The sequence below is a fragment of the Chaetodon auriga genome, chromosome 23, assembly GCF_051107435.1.
Source record: "Chaetodon auriga isolate fChaAug3 chromosome 23, fChaAug3.hap1, whole genome shotgun sequence".
Taxonomy (NCBI): Eukaryota; Metazoa; Chordata; class Actinopteri; order Chaetodontiformes; family Chaetodontidae; genus Chaetodon; species Chaetodon auriga.
This window is the reverse complement of record NC_135096.1, coordinates 8,327,286-8,354,784: the sequence shown is the minus strand read 5'-3', so window position 1 is coordinate 8,354,784 and position 27,499 is coordinate 8,327,286. Positions and strand designations below refer to the sequence as shown.

Below are 27,499 nucleotides of genomic sequence, written 5' to 3'. Positions count from 1 at the left end.
CTAACGCTGTAGTTCAGTTTCGTATCTGACCCCAGAACTGAAGTTTAGGAACTGCTGAGGTGGATAATCCCTCTGCATGGGTCACCGGACCTGACTCACCGGTACATACCTATTGAACCTTGAAACAACATCCTGCATCCAATCCCTGAAATGCTGCTTTTATCCTTCCCATGCCAGAGAAAAGAAAGAAATGAATGCCCAAGCAGCCTCAATGTACAATGGTACGGACATGTTTTATTGTCAATGACATATACATCACAAGATTCTTAATTTATCCATGCTTTGTGTTTTTGGAGTCTGACTAACATCTCAGGCAAATATGTAACATGGCAGTAAATAATGATGAAACACTGACTTCACCCTCCTTGACTGTATCGTGTGGACTCAGTAGTATGTTTCCTGCTCCACCCAACCTAGAAACCAAAGGAGACAGAATTAGGGACATGGTTTTTGGGGATGTTTCCCCTCATATTTGGGCTCTAAATTCTCCCTCTTCCACAGACCAATCAAAATAGGGGATATGAAAGGATGGCCGACTGGGCTGCAGCCTTTAACAGGATGATATCATCCCTCATGACGGCTGACAGTGATTCAAAGAAAAAAGAACAGGCTGTGGAGTGCGAGCAAAACAAGCCCAATTTAGAGCCAAGAGACGTGGACATGGACGTTGAGGCATTTTTGTCTCGCAGTTGCTCATGAGCTGACCCTGTAGCTCAAACAACACAAGGAATTGCGGTTTGGGTCGGATCATTACGTGTTTGCACATGAAGGTGTGGATGCTCGAATTATGTGGTTGAGCATGTTTTTGCTCCACTGAGCCCAAAGCTGCATTTTATTTCGGGCCTGAAACACTGAACGATTCACAGCAGGCTGAAACCCACTGGGCTGGAATCACGCTTCCCACTTTTGAGTGAAACTTTATTCAGCCCAGGTGGAAAAATAATGAACAGCTAGCTTTGGGCACAAAATCTAATAGAAAAGATTTAGTTTGAGCAACTTTAATCATATGAATCCTCAAAATATCACCTTTTTTTTTTTTTTTTAGTCATTTGCTTTCATTCATTCATCGCTGTTTGAATATGTGTCAGTGGTCTTTTCTGTCTGACTGTAACACATTATTCACCATGGATGGGCAATGGGATGTTCACTGATCTGTGCTGTGGGGCTCAGATGTAGGAGACACACACACACACACACACACACACACAAACACAGCTGCATCACAGCCAGGCCTGCACACAGGTTCTGCTCAGCTCTGTGGGTGGAACGAGGCATTAACAATGGCAGGGTTGTGGGTTCAAATCCCACTGGGCCCTGCCATCTGCCACAGTTCACTGGTCTGTGTGGAGACGCAGTTGTGGCAGGGATAACAGACACACGCATACACACACACAAAAATAGACACAGGTACATACACAGCTCATGCTAGACACATATTTTTCACTAACACACCATTGCCTTTGCTCTCTGTATTAGCATCATACTGTACATCATGACTTTACATCAGATTTACACATCAGGATGGGAGGAATACTCGTTAGCACCTTTGGCATAACGACCAGTGTCATCTTCTTGTTTTTAGTCAATGGTTAGTCTGCAGACTATCTCAAAAATGATGCAAAATTTAAACGACATTTGGTAAAAACTTAAGCCAATCAGGTATTTTTCTTTCATTGGCATCTTTTTCAATTTCAAACTTTTACTTAGTTTCCAATCATCATCATCATTCAAGTAAAATGCATGGGTTTCTTTGGACAGAAATGAAATTCAGTGTGACAGAACTGTTATTTCTGAAGATGATTTGGCCAGAATGAGATAACCCTGTCTTCCTCATCCACCATCCACCTCCAAACACAGAGAACAGAGGCAAACATGTGCGGCACAAAAGCTTCAACTGCCTCAGAAAGCAAAAAAAAAGAGGCGGTAAAGATCTTACCGCCTGGGTTGCGTCGGAGGATGTATCTTCTGGCTTCATCGTACAGGAAGATGAGGAGGGAGTAGGGGAAGGCACAGAACCACCAACATGGCCTAAAGTATAGACAAAGAAATTGAGTCACGACTGGAAAGTGACAAAAGAGAAAAGAGCGCTCGATGCAGGCTGTTAAGGAGGCTGAGTTAATAAGTAATATCGGTACAGAGAGTTTTATGGCACAATGGCTGGTTGAAGGTTCACTGAGAGCATGAAAAGTGAACATTAGGGCTGAGGACGTATTCTGTCGACATGTTCATCTTGTTGAGAGTCCTCTCTGCAGACAGCAGCGACACTGTTGAAAAGCCCCATAATGCATGCACATTTTAAATGATGCTTATTAGCTTCTGCTTTTGAGTGCAGGGAGTGTTGCAGCACGGTTTAAATGCTTTCCCTTTAGCAATCTCAAAGGCCCAGAGCTTAAAGTTTCATTTATTGATTATTTGCTGTAAATGCTGCGTCTGTTTCTCCAGCAATGAGGACCTTTGCATGTCATATCTGAATATAAACTGCGAGAGAGAAAGAACCTCAGAGGTAAAGGCAGACAACAAAGCAAATTCAGACAGCAGAAATAGGGACAGGAAGACAAAAACTGGGAGGAGAGACAGACGGGGGGGGGGGAAGCAGTGGGAATTGACGAAAAGGTGGCAAAACAATAACGAGGAGAATAAGACTAGATTTCAGCTGCATGCGAAACTTCTGAGCTAATGAGCTTAATGTGCCCTCGCTGCTTTCTATTTTCCTCTATTGGGCAAAGAATCTCGTTAGTACAGCAGCTCTTCTGCTTCATTCTGCCTCTGAAGTGGAAATTAGCGGCGACAGTAGATAATATCCACCTTTTTTTTTTTTTTTTTTAACAAGATAATGAAGCTAAAACAGCTCTGACTAAAACATCATCATCGGGGATCCATCCAGGGAAAACAATGCCAAAGCGCCGGCTGCACTGACTGACAAGAAGCACGGAGAATGTCAGTAAATTAACAGAAAAAAGGATTTCATGGATTACGCTTTAATAGGGATGAACTTAACAAATATTGTGCTCATAAATTCCCACGCGTACAAGAAACCAAACAGAGTATTTGCATGGAAATTAAGACCGTGCCATGTGCATAATGCATAACTCTGTTTCCTGGAAGGCTTATCAATACATCAAAGATTACAGTTAGTCGATAACATATCTCTGCACACTGTTTTAGTTCAGTATAATTACTGAGTGAAAATCATAGCATGGGTGTGTCATAGTCTGTGTGTGTTTGACTCACTTGAGAGGGAACATCCTGAGGGCAACGTCCATGCCCGGGCAGTATGACAGGAAGGCAGCCAGAGCTGTCTCCTCAAACAGACCAAAGATGAGGATACGGTTCCTGTGGAGGCAAAGAGCGACCACAGTTACAACAGCTCAACGAATATCTGTTACGTTTAAGGTCTTGGGGCTTGATTTGTCGCAGCCGGAACGCCGCACATCTGTGAATTATATATACATACTTCATTCCTTGCTGCAGGATGGAGTTCCTCCTGGTTTTACAGATGATCAGATCGGCCCACTGGACGATGACGATGCTGGCAAAGAAGGCTGTGTGGCAGGTGAACTCTACAATCTTTCTGCGCTCGTATGTCTGGTGGAGAGAAAAACACAAAAGACTAGTACATTTTCCTCTTTTGTTCTTTCCTTGAAAACTACATTGTTCATTCTGGCTTACTGACAGACCAAAGCAGTAGAAAAAAAACATTAGCATTACTGACCCACTGCTGTCCATAGCTGTCTTCCAGGTCATTTACATATTTGTTGTCCCATAGCACTCTGAGCCCCAGCAGGTCCATGGGGAGGAAACCATTTTCAGCTAGGATCACAAAGTATGTGAAGAACCCAGCTGTGGCCTGCATCATACCTAACAGAGACGGGACAGGTGTTGTTGAGACAGAGCTTTCCACACTCCGCATTCCACAGGATGCAAAAGGCTTCACGTTTTAGAAAAGCGCACTTAGAAAGTGCAGAATACTTACCGATCTGTCCGTAGGCTATGCTGATGAGCCTCTCGTTCACCAGTTTGTCTGTTTTGGGGTTTCTGGGCTGTCTCTTCATGATGTCGCTCTCAGCTTCTTCATAAGCCAGGGAGATGGCAGGGACCTTGGAGACAACAAGTAAAAAAAGTTAACGAAATAAATTGTCAACCCAAATTCACATAATGTTTCTTTGAAATCTCTGTGTCAGACCTTTTTTTGACTTTCTTATGATGACGCCGAGAAACAAGGAGAACTCACCATGTCGGTTCCCAGGTCAATACAGAGGATGGTGACGGTTCCCAGGGGCAGGGGGATGTTGGCGATGATGAAGAGGAGGAAGGGTGAGATCTCAGGGATGTTACTGGTCAGGGTGTAGGCGATGGACTTCTTCAAGTTGTCAAAGATCAGACGGCCTGACAGAGGGATTTTAGAAATTAATATTGTGAAGAAAGTGAGACCACGGAACAGTGGTGCTCTCTGCAGTCTGTGCTTCCACATTTCTGCAGGTTTAAGCCTTGGTGTGCCTCTTACCTTCTTCCACTCCAGTGACAATGGAGGCAAAGTTGTCGTCCAGCAGGATCATGTCGGCGGCCTGTTTGGAGACGTCGGATCCGGCGATACCCATGGCGACGCCGATGTCGGCCTTCTTCAAGGCAGGAGAGTCGTTCACGCCGTCACCTGTCACAGCCACAATGGCCCCCTGCAGAAAGACGAGAAAAGTGTTAGGATGAACTGCATTTCTTAAAGTTTTTAATCCAAGTTTGAAAATGTCTTAATTTATCTTTGATGCTGACCTGTCTCTGGCAACCTTCCACGATAATAAGTTTCTGCTGAGGGGAGGTTCTGGCGAAGACGATTTCAGTGTGGTGTTTCAGCACATCGTCGAGCTGCTCTGAGGTCATATCTTTGAGCTCACCGCCGTGGACAACACAGGCCTTGGCGTCCCTGGAGAGGAAATCACAGTGTCATTCACAGTGTCAATTTCCCTTGGGATGAATAAAGTATCTATCTATCTATCTATTAGAGCAACAGTCGTGATCCCACAACCCTGAGAAGAAAACTGAAGCTGGGGAAGAACCAAGTCAATACCATAAGAAAATCATGGGGAATGGATCATCAGGAAATTCCTTTAGCAAACAGACAGAAGCTGCCTTGACACCATCGTCAGCAAGAAGCTTTCATGCATTTTTAACATTTTTTCTGTCACATGGTACAGGATAGTGAAATATTTTCAAAAGGCAGGTGACATTTGTCATCGGGAATTTTCTGCATGAGGATGCCGTCCACGATGAGAGACTAAACTTGCTGATGAAGAAATAGGAAAGCCACCAGCTCAAAGACAAGCACAGATTTATTTGTCTGCAGTGAATTAATGGTAAAAGCCTTTTTGGCTGAGTAAATTGCAGGCCCTAGTTAGCCAATGCTGATTTAATTTTGCTCTATTAGCACAAGTCTGAGAAAGGACTGCCACGGAAAAGAGAAGGAGATGTTTAAGAGGGAAGATATTCTGTGTAGATATTCTTAATATTGAGTGCCACAAGTGTGAAAAACTTACTGACCTAGGGTTGACTTCTGAGATTGGTACATTCAGGCGGGCAGCAATGTCTTCAACAGTCTCATTGCCTTCAGAGATGATACCCACACCCTTAGCAATAGCCTTGGCTGTGATGGGATGGTCACCTGTGACCATGATAACCTGACGGAGAAATGAAAAAAAGATATTCAAGTATTAGTCCAATCATCAAAAAAATGGGATTTTCATGACAGCAAACTAATGAGATAGGTCAACTTGAAGGACACATGTGTGTGGTTGTGGTTCTGGTCATGAAGTTGACTTCTCTTGCATGGTCACCTGAAAAGACTACAGCTACACACCTTGATTCCAGCGCTCCTGCACTTGCCCACAGCGTCAGGCACAGCGGCACGAGGGGGGTCAATCATGGACATGAGGCCAATGAAGCACAGGTTTTCAGTGGGGAAGTTCACCTCCTCAGTGTCAAAAGCAAAGCCCTCTGGGAACTGGTCATCTGGCAGGTTGAAGTGGCAGAAACCTGAGTAGGAAGAAGAAAATGCTCGTCAGGAGCTCAAAGATTCCTCTTTCTCCAGCAGCTAATTAAAAACACAGGGATGCAGCTGTAGAGTGGAGCTATGTTGTACCCAGCACTCTCTCTCCAAGTCCTCCCAGCTCAACGTAGGCGTTCTGGAAAGCGTCTTTCATCTCGTCGTCCAGAGGCTGCACTTTGCCCTGGAGCATGATGGAAGAGCAGCGGTCCAGAATCCTCTCAGGTGCACCTTTCATCACCAGCAGGTGCCTGGTCTCTCCAGGAGTTGAATTCTTGTGGATGGAGAGCTGTGGAACAAGAGGAAGGTTGGGTTTTAATTGTTTTGTAAATACCAGCAGATTATAAAATCATATTTTCATTCTTTACTGCGCTCATATGCCAAAAACTGGTCAGTGAAGGCATGAGTGAACCCAACCACTAGAGGGCGTAAATCAACATTTCCCTTCGATACCACTGCAAGCATCGTTTGCAATGTTGGGCTTCCGAAGTCTTTCGGGATTTAAATCTGCATGCATTTGCCTTTACAGACTACATGATGAGCAACTTAAGACACTGCAATGCTAGACGACACCAAGTGGATGGTTTACCTGGTATTTGTTAGTGGAGTTGAAGGGGATCTCAGCAACCTTGAAGTATTTGTCTCTAATGGCAGAAACAGATCCGCAGCAGAGCTCAATACACTTCAGCAAGGCAGCTTCTGAGGCATCACCGGCTACATCTCTCTGTGGATTCAAGCAAAGGTCAAAAAGATGGATCAGTGGGTTTGCGGCAAATTGTAGATTGCATTGGTCTTTTTTGCCAATATATTGTACATGAAAGCTGGACACTGACCCGTCTGACCAATTCATTAAAGTCAAACCGGGAATCATTTTTCCACATTTCCTCTAGGAGTCACATTAGAAATAAAAGACTTTTACAAGACATGGACAATCAGAAATCTATCTGAAAGACAAGAGGGACTCCAAGAGTTGTGTTTTTGATTGATATTTTACTTTGACAGTTCTGCAAGATATTATTAACAACAACTGTGTAAAAGAGCACAGCAGGTGGATAAATCAGATGAATTAGGACCAGCTTAGATTTCAGTGATTCACTCTGTAAGATGTTCACAATGGCCACCGCCTCCAACTACACTCAAATAGTATTTTTTGAAGAACTATTTGGAAACAACAGCAGTGCCTCATTTCATCCTGCTCCCACTGTGCAGTTTGAGAAAGAAATCAACTTACCAGCACTCATTAAGAAACAAATCAATGGGTCTGTCTAGTCACATCTTGCCATTGCAGCTGCCATACAGTATTTCTGAAAAAACCTTTAATTACGTTGAGTGCTTTTAATAAGGATCTGTAGTGCAGTTTGGCTGCCAAGTCACCTCCCACGCTGCATCTTTGGATTCATCTGATAGTATCAAATTCAACAAAATGTTTTCAGGAAGAAAAATATTCCATGAGACAGCGAGGGTAAATTCTGCGCTGTGCTTTAGAGCCACGCCTAAGAGATGGAGTTACACCAAAAAGCCAGTGTTACTGATCTCTTCATCGACTGGTGAATTATTTAGACTCTTTTGTGGTGACCAGAATGGGTGAACTGGAGCAAAACGTTTGGTAGCCAGAGGAGTTCAAAGGAGGATATTGCGTGCAATAAGCTTTTCACCTTCAGGATTGGAACGTTGTTCTGCTCAGCCAGGAAGACGGCGCGGTTGCAGAGTCCGGCGATTCTGGCCAAGGCAGCCCAGGTGGCAGAGCTCCTGTCGAAGGAGGTCCCGCTCTGGTTCTCTGTGGTGTCGGCCTCGTGGATCTGGTTGTCGAACCACATGTGGGCCACGGTCATCCTGTTCTGGGTCAGGGTGCCGGTCTTGTCAGAGCAGATGGTGGAGGTAGAGCCCAGGGTCTCCACAGCCTCCAAGTTCTTCACCAGGCAGTTCTTTTTGGCCATACGCTTAGCAGTCAGGGTCAGACACACCTAGAGATGGGATCGCTTGGGTCAGTTAGCGGCTAGACCTTTTTTGAGATCCATAATTGGACCTTTACTACTACAGAAACACCAGGACTCACAGTGACAGTGGCCAGGAGACCTTCTGGCACGTTGGCGACAATGATACCGATGAGGAAGATGACGGCCTCCAGCCACCCGTACCCAAGGATGAGTGAGAGGATGAAGAAAGAAACACCCAGGAAGACAGCCACACCGGTGATGATGTGAATGAAGTGCTCGATCTCAATGGCAATGGGAGTTTTGCCACCCTCCAGACTGGAGGCCAGGGTGGCGATACGACCCATGACGGTCCGGTCTCCAGTGTTGATGACGATTCCTCTGGCAGTACCTGGGAAGAGCAAGAGATTATATGAGTGATGAGGTAAACAAATGACAGATGTGAAAATTCAGTCTTCTTCGGATGACTTGTCATTTCATTTTAGGTATTGTTAAAAAACAACAACAAAAAAACCCCATTACATCTCACATCTTAAATATTCAATGAGTTTAGTTAATTCTCTTTTCTTCGGCTTCTTCTTCTTTACCATGAACTTACATTGTCTCCTAACTTTGGTAGTGAAAATATTCTTTTCAAGTTGAATTTCCTTCTACCTTGGGCTTAAATCAAATCTAAATAAAACTGTACACAAATGACTTCTGACCCTGTGATTTCTGTGTCGTGTACTATTTGTTATCTCTCTACCTTCAACACAGTTGGTGGAGAAGAAAACGATGTTCCTGGTTTCCAGCGGGTTGTCATTGGAGAAGTCTGGAGTACGAGTCTGGGGCTCGGATTCACCAGTCAGAGAGGAGTTGTCCACCTGAAGCAGAAAATGTAAAGCAAGAATGAAATACCAAACATATCCAGAAGACAAAGACGACACATTTGGGTCTAAATAGCATTTAAAATAAGAAATAAACTTTTGAACTGAGGCTAACTTTTAATTTTGTAAACAGAAATCTTTTCAGAAAGTGATTAAGAGGAAGACAAACTACATCTGTCGACATAATGTAATTCCCATCAGATGTTAAGCAACCGTAACCACAACTTAGTGGCTGTCTTTTGCCTCTTTTGCCTTACTTGACCAATGTCAATACTAAAAAAACTACAACACTCAGCAAAGGTACGGACCTTGCAGCCGTGAGCAGAGATGATTCTCAGATCAGCGGGGATCCTGTCTCCACCTTTGACCTCCACCAAATCTCCGACCACCACATCCTCAGCGTTGATGCTGCTCTTCTCACCGTCGCGGACGACCAGGGCTTGCTAGGAGACCAAAGGTAAAATACATCTTTTTAGGACACATTAAGAGGAATTAGAGGCATTTGCTTTTATTCCCAGCAGCAGGAAACTGCATGATAAATGGAAAAAAACGTGTGAGCAGTGTGGTAATGCTGATGGAGTAATACTGCTCCTGAGCGTTGTGCAACATGTTCTATTTGTGTCTCAGATTTGATAAAAGCTTTTCAATGACTCTATTGACAGTTCAAGAAATCTTGATTTGTGTACAGCTAAAACTCACCTGTGGGACCAGGTTCTTGAAGGAGTCCATGATCTTGGAGCTCTTGGCCTCTTGGTAGTAGGAGAAGCAACCAGTGATGATGACGACAGCAGAAAGCACAACACCCAGGTACAACTACAGTAAAGAGAAAAGACTGCAAGTCAGTTCATCTTTGGTGGTATGAATTCTTTAATTAATAGATCATGTTCATACAGCATACACTGAGAAAGACCTTACGTTATCTTTGACAGGTTCCTCTTCTGAGGCAGCCTGGATACCAAAAGCGAGGAAGCAGAGGACAGCACCGATCCACAGCAGCATGGAGAAACCACCAAACAGCTGGAAGAAACACAACAACGTTTCAAAGCTGGTCTCACTGGCTACAACGTCAAGTGACTTTGCATTTCTAAACTCTGAATATGCAAAAAATGACTTGTGTTTTTGCATGGAAAATGTTGCCTTCCAGGGACTTTCAGGCCAAAAGCGACTTTACCTGTCGACAGAACTTAACCCACTCAGGTGTTGTGGGAGGGGGTGTGAGGGCATTTGGGCCATCTCGGGCCAGGATCTCTTTTGCTCTGGAGTTGGAAAGACCCTAAAAAAAGACACAAAGAAGAAAGATTTATCCTGTACATGTTTCCACACATAAACCTGGCAGACTAAAAAGAGAGATTGGGTTCAGGACAATTGTCTCGCCTGATGCACGGTGTGTGTAAACTAAGGAGACCCATTTTAGGAAAACTTGTGTGTCCATGTTTCTGGCCTGCTCCTCTCCACCTTTGTCTTTGTCTCCTTCTACCGGAGGGAAACACTGGAGAAGCCAGAGTGACATGTTTCCTGTTGAACTGTTTTATCGTGTAAACAGGTACACCGCTATTACCACAGGAACCGGTGGATTAGGTTGAAGCAAAAACAAAAGAAACCACATCTGCTGGAAGAAAGATCTCCGGAAACTCACAATTACTGCATCCTGTTTTCACAATTCGGCATAATGAGCCTCTTAGCTTTAGCAGACAGGACAATCAGGCTGTATCTCTATTATCAAGGAACAATGCGTACATCAACAAGGTCAATTGACTTGCAGTGTACAAATATGTAGCAGGTATGGATAATTAAGTACAGTGATTGCACTATTGTACAGTAAATAAATATATATGTAACATAGTAGGAAAAAATGTATAGGCATAGGCTTGGTGCGAAAGTGTGACTGAAGGCGTCTTTGGAGAGGTGCCAGGAGTGAAAAGCAGCATTTTTCTCTTGTTGGTAAGGTCAATATGACCGGTGCTCCTTCGTGAATGAAGTCTTTGTTTGGGGGCAAACTCAGACAGATGAGATTTCAGCCGATGTGTGAGGTTGTACTGGGTTGTGTAAATGGATTCTGTGTGTGTGCCCCTGGGCTTGATGAAGACCATGGTCGAGACACTTTTCTGTGTAATGTGACATTTATTTACACTTTAAAAGGCTCAGTTCAGCCAAATCACAACATTTTTTCAACTCCCTCCCTGAAAAAGCTGCTCCTCTCTGATGTTTATATGTCACATTTCAGCGATCTCGGAGATGTTTATCTGAAAATCTGGATGAACAAAACCAAAACTATCTGCTTGGCCACACCTGACTGGAGGTAGAAGAGAAAACTGGTACTGGTAATTTGGTTGAACAGAGCCTTGAAAATAATTCACCCACATGAGAGTGAGAACGTGTTGCAAAATTGTCCTTATCTGCACTACTTTGCACAACACTTACACTTGAAAATGATGGATAAATACATGACAGCATATCCACAAACGTGAAGTGTGTCTTCTGAGTAGCTCTGTGCTTTCACTGTGAGATCTTCCCTGGCCTCTGGGCTTATCTGCCTTTGTGAAACTGTCACCGGCAGCAGGTACAACAACTCCACCTCCCCCATCACTGTCATAGGCTCACACACACTCAAATACAAACACGCACACAAACGGCACATGCTCACCCTGGTTAGGTCGGTTCCATATTTTCGATGAAGTTCATCCAGGGTTAACTTGTGATCATCCTTTGGGGAGAGAGAGAGAGAGAGAGAGAGAGAGAGACGTTGCATAAAACAAGCCAAAATCCCCGTCATTTTAAAACCACAGTTATTATCTCCTTTGAGGATTAAAAAAAACGCCCTGTCATGTCCTCCAGAGGGACATAAGGGAACATAAAGATGACAAGACAAAATCAGTCATGTGATCAGTATGCCTGCTGGCCCAAACAATGCGATTTTATGACGAGCGAAGGAGATATTCGAGTCAAACCCGTCTACTGATGAAATCTCGCAGTCAAACACGAGGGCTTAGCTGCCATGAACTCACTTGAGTCTGGACTCATCCAAACAGTCAGTTTGCTGCGAGCAAACAGTTCATCCAACCAGATCAATGTCACCCAACTGATACACTGATGTTTGCGCCCAAGAGTATTGCTCATGTGCTTGACATTTTCACACAAGAGTGGAAGTCCAGTCTTTCACACTCACAGCATCTTTGTCATCAAAATGAACTCAACGGATGATCTGAGAAGCTAAAGTTTGATCACAGAGTGTCTAGAACTCTTTAAAAAAAAAGGGTTTCCTCCACTAAAAGCAGGTGAAAAATGCAAATAAAAGTGGATCTGCAAATGAGCAAGCGGAGAAGCTGTCATGTTCATGCGCCTACACGGTGGTTTTTTTGAATAACGCCTCCAGCGAGTGAATGAACAGAGATTCTTGCAATGTGATTTGGATGATCTGGAAAAACATGTGACTCCCACCCTTGTTTTTCGTTGCACTGCGGAGCAACAAAGTATTGCAATCTTTAAGCAGAATGCAAGCCGAGATGCCCACATTGGTTCGTGTGGTGGTTTACTGACCTCACATATGTGACAAAGTCTCGTAGAAATTGAAATGGTGCTGAATTTTCCATTTCAGTAATGACTTTTCTATGAAATTAAAGTCGCCCAGCTCGCTACACCCTGATAAAATGCAATGAGTCAACCATTACAAACATGGAAACTGTGTCATGTTGTACTCTGCTTGTATTCATTCCTACATGGCACAGAGAGAAAAACAGTGGAGGCAACAATTTTTACATCAGCCTCTTTTAAGAACAACGTGGTTATTTGTTTAAAGCATAGACTCAAATTTTGATGGTTTGTTGGGAAACCGATCCCTGAAGTTTCCTTTAACAGATGGACACTTTGTTCTCAGCTCCTGTTGGTCCATAGTGAATGAATGAATGATTGAAGAACTGAATGAAGCCTCAGTTCACACCACTCTGCGACAGTGCCTCATTATGTTCTGTAAGTACATGTTTATTCTGACCTTTTAAAGTCGAATGTTTCCATCACCCGCTCCTTGGAGAATATATAAGTACTGCGTGCAATTAGGCATTCACATAATGATATGACCACTGAAAATGTGAAGTCTAAGCTGTTAATGGATGCAGTGAGCCCCTTCGCATTCACGGTGCTGGAGAAAATGGGTGTAATTGCATGGTTCTGCCTGGTCTGCCATCGTTTGGCATTATAATAAGCAAGCAAAGTGTTCCACGCCAAATGTGCCATGGATAATGTTTTCTCACATGGCCCAAACTGATGCTGCTTTTTTTTTTTTTTTTTTTTTTTAACTGTTAGTCAGCAGTTCTTTTGAAGCCTGCAGAGTGAAATTTCTGCACGAGCTTTGATACTCCGGCTCATGAACACACACACACACACACACACACTGGGACGACGTCTGGATGGACACACGCTGCCAGATTAGTTTGAGAAATCAAATTGAACACGACTCTATATTTAGCAGTTTATGTTGGACTCTGTCACGTCTGATCAACTCACGGGCTGCTTTGTGTTGCTATGGGAACAGTTTCCATTCTCTTTTGCTGGACTTTGGCGCTTCAGTTAATAATATGATGGTGCAATAATCATTAACGTGTCAGCTCCATTGAGACCCACCTACAATCTCACTACTGTTCTACTACTATCCAGCATGCTATTACTCTTTAACCATAGTTCAAATGGGAAACCTGAGGATCATCAGTACATGACAGCAAATCATTGTTGCCCATTTTGCGCTCCCAACGCGAAACCGGATCTAAAAGCCTTTGTGAAAACACAGTGCACTTCTCGCAGCTGGGAGACACTAAAGACAGCACTTGCGGATAATTGCAGTAAATGATATGCTAAGTTGGAGAGGTTATGGCCCAGTGGTGATACGGTTGCTATGGCATTGAGATGTCCTTCAGTGGCAGCAGGACTTTGAGATCTAGTTAAGACGCATGGGGGACAATAATCATTAATATTTCACCTGGATGGGAATTTTATTACCTAATAACCTGCAGCACTCTGTGACCCGGTGGTTGACATTGACCAGGGACAGAGAAACATGCAGCAATTAAAAAATTAATTACAAAAAGTGGCAACTAGCTTTGACATTCATATTCTACTGTGGTAGTTTTTGAAAAGTTTCTTTAGAAACAGAGCATCAGCCTACACCTTGACTTGATGACCTTGGGAAAGTCAAAAGGTCAGCTTCCATCTACCATACATCACAACAAAAAATGACAGAAAATGTGAAATAGTTTGATATCATTGTGTCATTAGTGGCACATCTTAGCGTGGCGCGCTCACTAGTGTCTACTTGGTGCTTAAAGATCAGCATGAGGCCTGGTGACCTTGTGAAGGACACTGTCTCACAGAAGCTGAAAGGTGCTTTGTGTTTTAACGAGCCATTTTAAGGGTCGTTCATGGGCAAACACAGAAGCTTTTACAGACTTCTTAAGCAGAAAGAATTTAAATGAAACACATTTAACGAATGTATTACTGCCACTGATGTGCATTTAAACATACAGTCGGTGGCATGAAATCATTCATTGGCCCTTTTCATTGACTTGGGGGTAAACTTAATGTGAGAGTGCCTCGCTGACCTTGGGAAATGACCTCAGCCGGCTACAGATGAGGAAAAAGCTGACACCAGTGGAAAGTGAGCAACTGTTCTACACAGGAAATTTCAAACCCACCTAAACCTCCATGCATTCAGCTTCACAGCTCTGCAAATTTCTCTGCAAGAGCTGAGCGCAGTGGTTAAAGTTTGCCGATTGCGGCTAGAGATAAAAACGAACTCGCCTCACTGATAAAACGACCCAGTTTGAACGGAAGTTAGACACAGAATAATATATGTTTACTGGCTGCGGGGAAAGGACTGGCTCGTATGTTTTGAGGAACTGAAGACAATAATGACAACAGAGCCTCTCGCCCAAGATTCTAGCACTGAAAACTGATCTCCATGAGCATGACTTAGAAGCTAAGTATAGCTGTGAATCCCTTAATGACATGTGACAGTACATACAGCAGTGTAAGTAGTAATCTCTGTGAAATACAGGGCAGACAGCTAGATCTCATGTGACTAGCCATGAGGTCAAAGCAGAGGTTTGTCTCTGCCCTGACTGTGTCATTGCTGTGACCAATGGTTGTGACTTACAGTGACCAACAGTATGAGCATGACCCGAGTAAGACGACTGTCATCAAGTATGAGACAAACAATGTGCACAGGAGGACATGTTATAAGGTTCAAGGTTATTCTGTTTCACGCCTGTTCCTGTCATTGTTAGTTAAGGTGCAGGTTAAAAACACTTTTAAAAGTATTTCACTAAGTCACTTTTGAAAATACTGCCTTGCTGAAACTGCTCCAATCAAGTACTTAAGATAATTAGACACGGTTTGGACTTTTGTTTGTGTACTCACCAAATCAACTTCTTTCTTCAGATCATCCATATCCTTCTCCCCTTTACCTTTCTTGCTTTTCTTCTCCTTGCCATCTGAAGTCGCCGCCAGTTTGTACTCCTCTTTGCCTCTCTGAATTGAAGAAAGTGAGACAAAATGAGCCCCTGAATAAGACTGAGCACATGTTTGAGGACAGCTCTGACATTTCCTCTTTTGTAGCACAAATAAGAGCACGCAGCAGCGTCAACGCGGCTGTTCAAACACACTGTAAAATGTGTGTTAATCATTGTCAGACTCTAAATTACTCTCATAAAAATCTCTAATTTGAAATGTTTGAAGAGTTCCCAAAAAGCGTAAAATAACAATAACTGTACACTCGCATGGTAGATTTCGAAACTATGGTACAAAGTACTTCAGGGAACCCACAACTGCCAAGTTTAACCCATAACTTGTGACCGAAACTTGGTCTGAAATCCAAAGCGAAAAACATAACCGGCCTCATCTTAACATAAATCCAAAGACTCTTAGAAACCAGGCCAGAACATGTGACAAAGTTCCAGTACTTACTCCCAGCCCCATGGTTGCAGTGCAAGTCTGAGAACAGTCAATCCAATTGTCTTTTTAAATTGCAGCTTTCCTACTCCGCCTCTCTCTCTCTCTCTCTCTCTCTCTTGCACACACACACACACACACTCTCTCTCTCTCTCAGCCCTGTTGCGTTCTGTGTCTTCCACTCTCTCCAGGGCAGAGAAGATAGGCTGCTTCACATAAGCAGACCTTTATACCAACCTGCCCACGAGAGGAGGGGCCTGGGGGGAGGGGAGATGGAGAGGGGTGAAACTGGACAGGTGAGTCGTTGTGCTGGGGAGGGGAGTTGGGTTACTGGGGCGGGAGGCACTGGTGGAGGAGGAGTGCTCTAGAAATGGGAGGGGTAAGTCTTGCTCAACTTCCGTGTTTTGTTCTCACCACTTCCCCCTCTCCTTCTTTCACTCTTCACTCATTGACTCACTTTCCTCAATCCTGTCCACGAAGCTTAATTTTGACCTTTACTCGCGACAGATAGGTGTTTCAGACGACCAAACGCCCTCGGCTTTCACCTCCACGGAGACCCGAGTGAATCCCTGCGCACAGCACTTAGTTTACAGTACAAACAGGGATGGACGAGAGACAAGGCAGGATCGCAGAACAGTGAATGAGAGACACAGAGATAAAGGCACAGCTGGAAAGGTGAAAGTCCGGTTTGGCTGCCCAAAACTGAACGAGGCATTTGAATAACAAAGACTGCGAGAGAAAAGAAGTGAGAAGCTGATGAAAATTGACTAACTTTCTTTGCATGAGGGCTCAGGAGAAAGAGGTTGGAACTGTTGCTCTTAGGAAAGATAGCAAGTGGAATGCAAAGGGAGGAACACACTGAGCCTTTAGCTTTCCCTCTCTGTCTGGGGTCAATGTGCCCTGTAAAAAAATAAAACAGAGAACACCCTGTAATTGATTCTGGAGTCGCTTTAGCTCAGGAAAAGTCAAAAGACCAGGACTGGAATGTCTTTCGCAATGCTAAATCATTGTGGTTAGCATAGATTCACATTGCTGCAACACTGAGTGAGTTCAAAAATGTCCTTGGCTGATTGCCTGCTGGTCCCATACAGTGGCAAAAGGATTACTATATGTTAATCGTCCTGGGAAAAACACGAAAATCCCACTTGAGACTCAATTTGTGTTGCGTTCTCTCAGCATTCAGGCGAAATTTAAAACTTGGGGAAAACATCAGCAGTCGCTAAACTGGAAAATGGACTCAAAATTAAAACCCATTAAGGCCAAAACATCCGAAGCTGCAACTGTGAGCTGCACCTTAGTGTTCCTGTGGTGAGCTGTGGTAATCTAAAGCAAAGTCATAAAGTTTAACTGAAAGGGGTTTGCATGAATGATTGAGCCAGCTAATGCGCCTGAAACCCGCTGTGTCCTTGAACAGACAAAGCGATTTCTCAACTGGTCATTGTCGCGCAGAAAAGCTAAACACCTAAAATAATGACCGTGGATATTTGCGCAGGATGTGCACTGGACAAAAGCGTTCTGGCCCAGCTTTCTGAGCCTCAGCTCAGTCACAATGTCATCACACATCTATGGCGGCCACCTTAGCCGTGCACTCATGACCCTGAAGTCTCTATGAAACCAAGAGGTGCTCTTCCTGTTCATTGTAACTGGCAGGGAGGGGGAGGGATTGTCCTTGTTGGCCGGCTGGTTGTTGGGGGTTTGCTGGATGTGTTTGTAGTAAACTTCCGACTGTTTATAGTCACTAGACTATGCAGGGAGGAGGAGGTCTTATCATGCAAAGATGAGTGGAGACAGACGGAGAGAGAAAGCAGGGGAGGAGATTATAACTCAGGGAGAAAATTATGAGAAAAGGACAAAAGTGGAAATGACAGAGAGGAGGGAAAATGACAAAGCTGAGAGAGTAGAGATAGAGTACATCTCCTCTGGTATTGTGCAATGAATGCAGCTTATTTGGTTGCAGCTTTAGCAGTATACAGGCCTAAAGAACCTGCCACAGCAGCGGCGCCTGCAGTGTATTGAATTGAATTTGTTCCAACTCTATTCACAAGGATGAAATAGATCCAACAGAAAGAGGACAGTGATGTAAGAGATAGAGAAACGGAGAAAAGGTTGAGAAAACCCTTAGGGGGACAGTTCAACCCAAAATAAAATAAAAGCCATTTTTCCTCTCCACCGCCACGGCGCTGTATACCCACTCTGATAATGGCTGCAGCTCGCCACAATGCAATAGAAGTCAGTGGAAGCTGGCTTGTGGTTCAGTTACTCATGATAATCCGCTGCAATTCGTCGGGACGCTAACTAACAACATGTGGCTCACAGCACGTCACGGCAGCGGCTCTAGATGTGAGCGCGCATGCTCTCAGTACCTGTCGCTTCAGCCACACAGCGACTCGACCACACCTTCTGTTCAAACACACACGCTGAGAATTTCTGCTTCGACTTTTCATGTGCAGGATTTGGACTTGAGCACGCTTAAGCCTTTGGGAAACGTACCTCCCACGCCGCAGTGATGTCACTCCTGCATCAATAAAACCAAAACAGCAAACCACGATTGAGACTAAGTGGCTCCCTCAGAGTTTTTATGCTGCTGATGGGGGTTTCAGCTCCATAATTAATGCAGTTTAGATTCTTGTTTGACCCCAAACAACACTCTGCAACTCATAAACAGCATGGGAGCTGAAGACACAGAACATGGCCTTTGGAATGTCACTGTAGTAGCGAGCACAAGGAGTAATAGTAATATTATTAGGGGAAACACAGTAGTAGTAAGCAATACAGCAACAGAGATTCATTATACTCCTGAACTGAATGTACACTTCAATGGCCTTTCACTAATCTAGTGTATATTAAAGGTATATTGTCAATGTTTCACTCGCTGCACATTGCCCTCGCAGTGCTCCCACTGTCTAGAACTTTGTACGGAGTGTGACAGTCCACCTGTGTTTTATAGCTGTTACTATTTGATAGAAGTCCAGCACTGATTGACACACAGAAGAGGAGAGAGGGGAATAAATCCAGCTGGAGACAGTCACCATCTATCCAAACGGATAAATGATGATTCCAACACCAACTGAGAATATATTTACGCTCTGATACTGACAAGCTGTCTGAAGTTTATCTGGCAAAGACAGAAATGTGTGTTTACTTAGCCTGCTTGCCTTATGCTGCCACAGTGCTGCTCAATTACCATAATTAATTAACATTTTGCAGTAATTCTTTGAGACATTGTCGAGCTAAACTGAGCTCTGTTGTGTGTCAGACAGGCTCACGATTGGCCTCGAATGAAACCCATGAACGTACCCTTTTAAAGAAAGGGTCCTTAAACTCAGCCGAAAGTGTTAAAAGTCCAATTCATATTGGAGTCTGGTTCAGTTCATGAGCTGAAGACAGAGACAATTGACATTTTGGTTTTGCTGAGCTACTTCTCGTCACCCCTTCAGCGGTGCTGGGGACAGTGAAAACTTCGGCTCGTGGGGAGAAAATCCGCCGTGTTCAGTCATTCCTCCTCCTCCAGAGGAGCTGAACAGACAGACAAAGATCAATTGTCTTCTCTGGCAGCCATCAAAAAAATTCAACTCCTAAACCTGTTACAATAAACTACACGCAAACAGAGAATGGAGAGCAATGGGAAAGATAGCACAGAGAAAGAGCATAACCACAATCATGAGTCAAATTCCAACCCACCACATCATGAGAACAGTATGTCTCCCAGCCCACTGAAGCTTCCAGGGTTCCCACAGTGCACTGCTGCATTATAACTGTGCAACATAATTTATTTAAACAACTACTTCCTTTCAAACTATCAAAAGAACCTCTTTTTTTTTTTGCACTCCAATGAGCTGTCAAGCTGGAAAACATGCCATTATTCACAGAAAATGATCCCAGCCACCTCTTTTTCGCAGATTTTCTTCACTTCTAAAGAAACGCTACACATTGTATTCATTCTTTCACATGCTGTGTCTCTGTGTCAGCTGTGACACAAATTGGAAATTGACTTTGTCAGGTCACCTGTAAATATGTCTGTCATTGGCATAGCATATTTGTCTGATACATAATGCAAAGGCAATGAGACAATGACAAAGAGTTACTTAAATTCAGAAGGAATTCTGATTAACTGCAGAAAGGAGCAGAGCAATTCACAAATTATGAGGGTCTTTATTTGATGAAGAGGAGCTTTCTATGCTGTCTTACACGTGAAGTCTCTTGAAGTTTAAGTCACATTGAAAAAGATGTCATCTCTCACTTTCCCCTCTGCAGAGTGCCCGGACTGTGTCGAGCTGAGAGTCAAGCTCGCAGCCAATTTGGAAAGCAAAATACAGAGAGTTCTCAGACTGCAGCAGAAACTGAAAGCAGAGCCTGTCTTGTGCCAGAAGGATGAGAAATCTTTGACTCCACGGACTTTGCCGTTGCGCATTTCATCTTTGATCTTTTTGTGTCAAACCAAGCAGGATGGAGTTGAAAAAAAAAAAACAGCATTATTCTCTGAAAATGAAGCTTGAAATCATGAACAGCGTGCGAGAGCAGCTCCCCATTCAGGCCACTGCTGTCCCAAATTTTGAAGCATTGGCTGGTGACACCTGCAATTCCCCTGAGAGCATCTCTCTGACGCACACTGCCGTTATTGCCAGGCACAAGCTTAATGCCGGCGGTGGCTGATGCCATCACCAGCACTTCCTCAATAAGTCTGTGTTAGCATAAAGAACGCCAACAAACCAGTAATATTTTTTTCGCTTTGAGAGCCAAGACACTTTAAGTGCAACGCGATAAAAGCATTAAATCTACTGAGAGTCATGGTCAGTTCCTTGGCTGAGAAGACCTCAGAAGATTTACCCTAATAGGGATTCAGAACTCCCAAAAAGAAACTTCACACGACTGCTCCAAATTCCCGAACCCCAGTGCTTGCGTCAGGCCCAATCGTCACTCAGGGAAAAGGAGAAGAATCTCTCTACTGACTCTGTGCGCTCGACATCCAGCTTAATTCAGCAAGCGTGGTTTCAAATTTCAATATTACGCACAATTTTGGTTTGTTTTGGGGGAACAGAGACTGCTCTATAGTGGACGGCTTTCACCGCAACACAAGGAAGACGTCAGGGCTTCATGCAAGCGAGCCCGAAGCATCCCATTTCTACAAAGACGAGACAAGGCACCAAGGACATGAGACGCATGGCTCCAGCGACCCCAGTGTCACTCGTCTGCTACTGGGGATATTTGTGTGAAGGTTCAACATCTTTCCTCTGGAAAAACAAGTCAAAGCCACAGATAAAAGTGATGACAAAAAGAGAAAACAGTATGCTCTTGGCCAGGCTGGTGAAGCTGATAAGGACACAAAAAGTTTGCCTCCCTGGTCTTCTCCTCTTATATCTCCACACAACAAGCTGGGGTCAGATAAAGGAACTGGGCATTGTGTAACTGAACGCCACTAAGTTGCTTTCTGTCATCTCCGTGTGCGATAGTATTATGACATACATCTAAATTTTAGTCCATAAATACATATTGTAATGGTTAAATGTACCATAAAACCAAAACTTGTACTCAATCAAACAGAATATATGGTTTCAGGAAAATTCAGATGTAAGAGATTAAACACTAAAACCACAACCATTAGGAGTCAAAGAGGAAGCCACTCGGTCCCGTGACCTTCTCACTCGTCATGGTTCCTTCAGTTGATGTAATGAGACACCATCATGACAATTTAAACAGCTATGGCGACAGCCATCCATGATCCATGAAAAACAAACAGAAAACATGCAAGCACTTAGCAATACCAACCCAGCGAGATGCTGACAAGCTAATTCACAGCTTGGTCTCAAGCAGAATGAAGCCCGGTTGCTGAAACTTCGCGGTTGTAGCAGTTGTGATCACAGTGTAGAAGGCGTACACATCTTATCCACTTAGCCACCAAATGTTCTGCCTCTGCTACCACTGAGAATACACACACACACACACACACACACGCTGCTCTGAGAAGTCACAACTTCAGTCATGAAAGTGCAATGCTTCCTTATTTGCTAGTTCACTCATAAATATATGAATTTTGCAAACGATGTCCTACTTTAAAAGCACCAACAAAAGACGCGAGTGAAATGGATGGATCGTAAATAAGCACTAATTAAGGCACAAGACAACCAGGTCAGACTATGTAGGAGTGAGGAAGAGAGTGACACAAAAGAGACAGTGCTGCTATTTATAGGTGCAAACATTTGCCAAGAGCCTGTTCCTTCCAGGCCAACCTGCATTAAGGGGAGCGCAGGCCGGATTTATGAAATCAGGCTTTGATGTGAGAGGGAACCTGCTGCACAATCAGTGAATCCAAATCAGCACCAACGTCAGCAAAGAGATACGACAGCTGATAGATGAAGCTGTAATCCAAGTCGCCAGCGACAACAAACATGGCACCCTATCTGTCACGGAGGAAATGCTCAGCGGTTTAGCCGAGTTGCTTCACAAGTTGCCAGATCACATTCTTCAGTGGGTAAACGTTGGATGAGAGAAAATTGGATTTGGATTCTCGACAGTTTCAACCCGTGCGATGATGGCAGGGATCACGTAATCTCTGAGAGATCCATGCATCGTTCGTTCAGACCACACACACGCTGACACACACACACGGAGACCCCGCACATCCCTCTAATCTGGTTTAGGATTACGGCTGCAATTAGAGGAATGAGAAGGGGAGATGAAGGGAGGAAGAGAACGAGAGACAGGCAGGGTGAGAGATGGATTTTTCTAATTCTGATTATTGTTCTAGTAGGCATTAATGTAATCACCGATTGTTAAGGTCACTGTCCAAACGGACTCAAAACTTCACTTGGAATCAAATAAAAAAAGAAGAAGTTCGGTCACGTGTACCATGAAGTCTCATTAATCAACCCACTGGACACCTGTGAGGCACCAAAGGCCTCTACAGTTCAAATAGGATACGATAAATGTAAATATTAGCTCTAAACTCGCTGTCTGAAAGGCCTATATGTTTTCATTTTATAGACTTTATGGGTATGCGTTGGAGAAGTACTGGCACAAAGAAAAAAAGCAAATAGTCACTGTCGGCACTGCCAGCCCGGCTGATCCAAAACCCCGCCAACAGCAACAACAAAGAGCCTCTGTCTCTGCTCGCTCTGTCTCTCGTGCTCATGCATGCATAGTGTACTGTGTACACCCAGGCATGGCTGCAAAGTTCGCTAACAGACACACACTGAGATGCCCACAAATGAAAATCCTGTTTCAGTGATGTCCGTCTAACCCAACACTGAGGATGCGAGAATCTCTAAAGGTGGAGAAATCAACAATGCTGACAAAGCAAAGCATGTAAAAACATGAACAGTGTGCAAAAATAAAGACAGCTACAATGAGCAAACTGCACTAAAGACACTGTAACCTCTTTTCCAACTTCTCAAGGTTCAGTGATACTTTTGATCAGTCACACCTGTCTGGTTTGGAGTCAGATTGGGGTCAAAAGATCAAGTGGAACGGTTGTGTTGAAATGACCATCAAACACTGCAAACTGTTACGGGGTCATGAACTCGGCCTCCTGATAAGGAAAAGGTGTTGCTCAACAATCCGCGCTTGGAAATCTTCCTCTCTGCTCCGAGAAATCAGCTGGCTGTCTGCTGAAGTGAGCTACTTTATACACTAACTTGTCATTATGACTTGCCATAATTGTAAACACGCTGCCACTTAACTCATTTTGGTTGCACCTACCAAAACCAAACGACACATAATTGTTGTCTTACAACCAAGATTATGTTTATGCCAGTTGTGTTACGAAAAAGGTTTTTGCCTGAAGCTGCGAATGGGTGTGTCCAAAGTTTAGTCCTGAGTAAATCTGCTGTAGCGCGAGCGCTAAAATTGCAAGGTGAAATTGAGCTTAACACAAGCTAAATTTGGAAAAGAAAAATAACAGTGGGCGTCCTGAACTGTACAATTTGTGACAAGCATGATGTCTGTTTCGTAACACACCATAACTTATCAGTGAGTCATTTCATCCCTGTCAGCTTCCCCTCACTTGCCATGCAGCGTTCACGTCATTTGAACGGGACCTTGTGGCAGTGTGGACTGAGGGAGGCTTTCCTGCTGGTAACTGCCATGCAGCCATGAAGCTGTTCTCACCTCCCTGACAGATACAGGCAAGACCTCTGCTCACGAACTGGGTCAAAGGTCACAGCTAGTGGCAACGTATCAGATGAGGAAAAGAAACAGTGGCAGGGCGGGATGGATAGATACACGTACAGATAAAGGAACAAAAGCTGACCGACATTGAGAAGTTCTCTTTCGGTTTAACCCTTAACATTCATTTCCTCATCAGCAGCTCAGTAACCTTCCTCACGCTGCCAGTGTCACCGGTGCCGCAGCTTTCTCGCCTTTTCATTCATCCCCAGCTCCGCGGTGACAAGTTCGGAGAAACATGTCAGATGAGGGACAAGCAGAAGTTGGAGAGGGAGGAGCTGAAGAGACAGAGGAGGAGACAAGGAGGAGGAGGAGGAGGAGGAGTCTCCTCACATGACGGCAGTGGCATGTCTGCCTGTCCTTGGAAAGGACACCGGCATCTCACAACAAACGATTTCTTTGTCTTGCTATCTGTCTGCATCTGCCTCACTTTCTCTCCCTTTCTCCTTCACGTGTCCTTGTCTCTCTAACTCCTTCTTTGCTGTCTCTCTCCTCTTTTTTTTTTTTTTGTCTTTTCACTTAAGCAAACTTTTTCGGCTGTTGAAAAGTTTCCACCTCTGTTTGTGGAAGCTTCGTCTCGCACGATGGCGCTTTATTTCCTCGCGACACACACACATAAAGGACACACGCTCGCAACCCCATTCGTACTTTGGAGTTTTCCGCTTTTTCACTCTGCCTCCGTTATTGCCCAATCGGAGTTCATTCACTCTCACACACACACACACACACACACACACACACACACACCCTCATGTTTCCATCACTTTTGGGGACACTGCACAGACTTATATTCATTTCCTGGAGACTTACCCCAAAGACAACCTGCTACCCACCTAACACTAACCCTTACTCTCACCTTACCCTAAGTCTGCACCCTATAACTGAAGGTTACATGAAGGGAACTTGGCAAATAGGAAAGCTGAGACCCTCAATCTGACTGTGCAAACAGATTTATGCCCCCACAATGTGAGCAATACGCACACACATGCACACCTGTATCTCCCCTCACATCCCCTTTTCCTCTTTATGATCATAATCATGCTGTCACACACACGTTCACCCCCCCCCCCCCCACACACACACACACGCTCACACACCCACAGAATTCCTTTGCTGACTCCTCCCCTCTGTGAAGACTTTCCCCTGGGGCCCTCACAACCTTCCCTCATGGAAAACTACCAGCGCGCACACACAAAGACACACACAGCGAGACCAGTGTGGTAACAGTGGACAGCAGAATAATGGTTAAAGGGACGGATGTGACGAAAGCAACAGAGAGAGAGTCTTTTTTCTGACATACGTCCAATCAGATACAAACTACCTGATCAGCTTTAAAACTCAACTCTTCCACCCACACACACACACACACACACACGTGATAACACCAATATTTACATTCCCAACAGCCTTGAAAGGCTGACTGACAGTTAAATACAGAGCGACGCTCTCCCTCCACATGAAGTCAGTGCAGGCTGCACAGAGAGGGAGAACTCATCTACGGCAACACCACCTCCCACTGGACTAATCCTCCATCGACCTAACTGTGGCTGGCAGGTGCTTTGCGATGTTAATTACCCATTTCCATTTTCCATCTGTATCATTTTAATTGTGATAAACTGCTTCTCAGTTGAAATGCAGTTTTTGCCATAAAAAGGTGAGAACTAACCTTGTATTCCCAGAATGAAAGTGTGCATCCAAGGTTCAATATCTGACATTTGAGCCCTGTTAAACATGAGCATCCTGACATTTGTCATGAACCACGCAGGTAGGAATTTGATTTGCACACCTGCCGTAAGATGGCTAATACCGTTAGCACGCCAACTTGGTGGCTAGTAGTAGTTCCTCACCAGGAAAAACAATGTTTCCAGCTGTTTGCTCAAACACTAAAACTACTTCATGCTTTCCTCACAGGCAGATTGTCAGAGTCACGACTGCCCTTTCTAATCTTTGCGGTTTTGGTCGGACTTAACCATCACATGGTCGTGGCGAGTGTCCAACAAAAACTTTGCTTTCACTGAAACTTGTTCGCTGGTTATGATGAGCTGCAATGCTGCTCAGGAAGGCCACATAAGTATGTGAAAACACCGTTCAAAGAAAGCCAAAAGACAGGCTTTAGCAAGTCACAAGAGGATTAATGCTAAGCCCACTGCAAACACTGAATGATCACTTAGGTGCACAGTGTGAAGAATAATTGTTGTATTGTGTTTATCGTATCAAACCTAAAGCCATACAGAAAGGTCACAGACACAAGCAGAGGAACAGACGGAGCAGATCTACAACTGGAGAGCGAAAAAGGTGAATAATGTTTAGTCACAAACACAGAGCTCCCCGTGTATGTGGGTGCACAGGTATTTCCACATTGTAGCGGCAAACTACTCGACTGTACAACTTGATATGCTCAGCAGATTTTACCGCCATGAGCCAGAAATATCCAGTTTGTAGTGTGAAAAAAAAAAAAATGTCTGGAGGAGAAGATTCCACATTCAGTTCACATATTTTGGCAGTGAAGTGATGGTGCACAAGAGGTGATTTGCTTTATCCTCAACTGATCTCAAATTCTGAAACAAATGTGAGCGACGCTGCTTTTATGAGAATAACCTTTGAGTGATTGTGTATCATTGACAGGGACACTCCCTTACAAGGTCAGCCCCACTGATTTATCCGTTTAAAATACTATATTAAGACTTAATACTTTTCATTCTGTAGGTTTGACAGATTGTTCCAGGCTATATTGTTTGATGCTATAGCATAACATCCAGATGTGTACACATGTGGCACTTTGAGCTCCACTTCAAAGCTTAACATGAGGATTAGACAGAATGATTCATTTTACACAACACATAGGTTCCATTGTCCCTTCCTGCCACAACGAGCAACTCACACTTATCTATATCCTTTTGCATTAAAAACACACTCCGCAGGCATTAATGCCGCAATTAAATTTCCACTTATGTCTCACACAATAAAGGTGAAACACGTTTTCACAGAAAGATGACGATTAAATATACAGTTATTTTGACACAAAAGCGACAGAATATCCCATAATGGAGGCTTTAACATCTGGTGTACAGTGCATCTATTCTGGGAAAAGGCATCTGGTTAACAGGAAATTATGCATTTTTTTTTTTTTATTCTGGCAGCAGAAGCAGCAGGGGCAGCGGTGGTGAACTGCTCGAAGAAAAAAGAAACAGAGGAAATACTGGGTGGTTAGCATGAGCATGTATGGCACAAAATGTTTTATTTGCTTTGCTTTTTGCTTATTTATGTATTTAATAGTCAGCGTCGTTGTCTGAATCTGGGTGTTTTGGTTTCGTCGGCATCGGCAGCCACCGCTGTCGAACAAAGCGCATAAACAGAGGAGCGCCTTTCATGCGGTCCTGAAGAAAATAACACATCTTCAGTCGCTGTCATGAAACACATTCGGGGATAATCAATAGCAAATGTAACATGCCGGCTTGTTGTTTTTGTGCCACAGACTTTTTTTTTTTTTTACTTTAAGATGATGGACTTCTCTTTCCTTTCTGTCAGGAGCTATTGGCTTATATAAAGTAAACACAAAGCTCTGTTAA

General features: G+C 44.0%; 1 protein-coding gene across 1 annotated transcript; it reads right to left on the bottom strand.

Annotated features, from left to right (window-relative positions):
• Positions 1 to 208: 208 nt before the first annotated feature.
• On the bottom strand, positions 209 to 15,888 carry LOC143315702 (sodium/potassium-transporting ATPase subunit alpha-1). The gene is made up of 23 exons (XM_076723037.1): positions 15,786 to 15,888; positions 15,240 to 15,350; positions 11,479 to 11,538; positions 10,006 to 10,107; positions 9,750 to 9,851; positions 9,534 to 9,647; positions 9,143 to 9,277; positions 8,714 to 8,831; positions 8,091 to 8,359; positions 7,690 to 7,998; positions 6,624 to 6,758; positions 6,131 to 6,323; positions 5,849 to 6,024; positions 5,533 to 5,669; positions 4,768 to 4,918; positions 4,505 to 4,673; positions 4,232 to 4,386; positions 3,974 to 4,097; positions 3,713 to 3,858; positions 3,455 to 3,585; positions 3,232 to 3,333; positions 1,937 to 2,028; positions 209 to 413 (listed from the first exon to the last, which is right to left on the bottom strand). Exons 1-23 carry the CDS (start codon positions 15,795 to 15,797, stop codon positions 385 to 387), a joined length of 3,072 nt encoding a protein of 1,023 aa, XP_076579152.1. The 5' UTR covers positions 15,798 to 15,888; the 3' UTR covers positions 209 to 384.
• Positions 15,889 to 27,499: the final 11,611 nt, after the last annotated feature.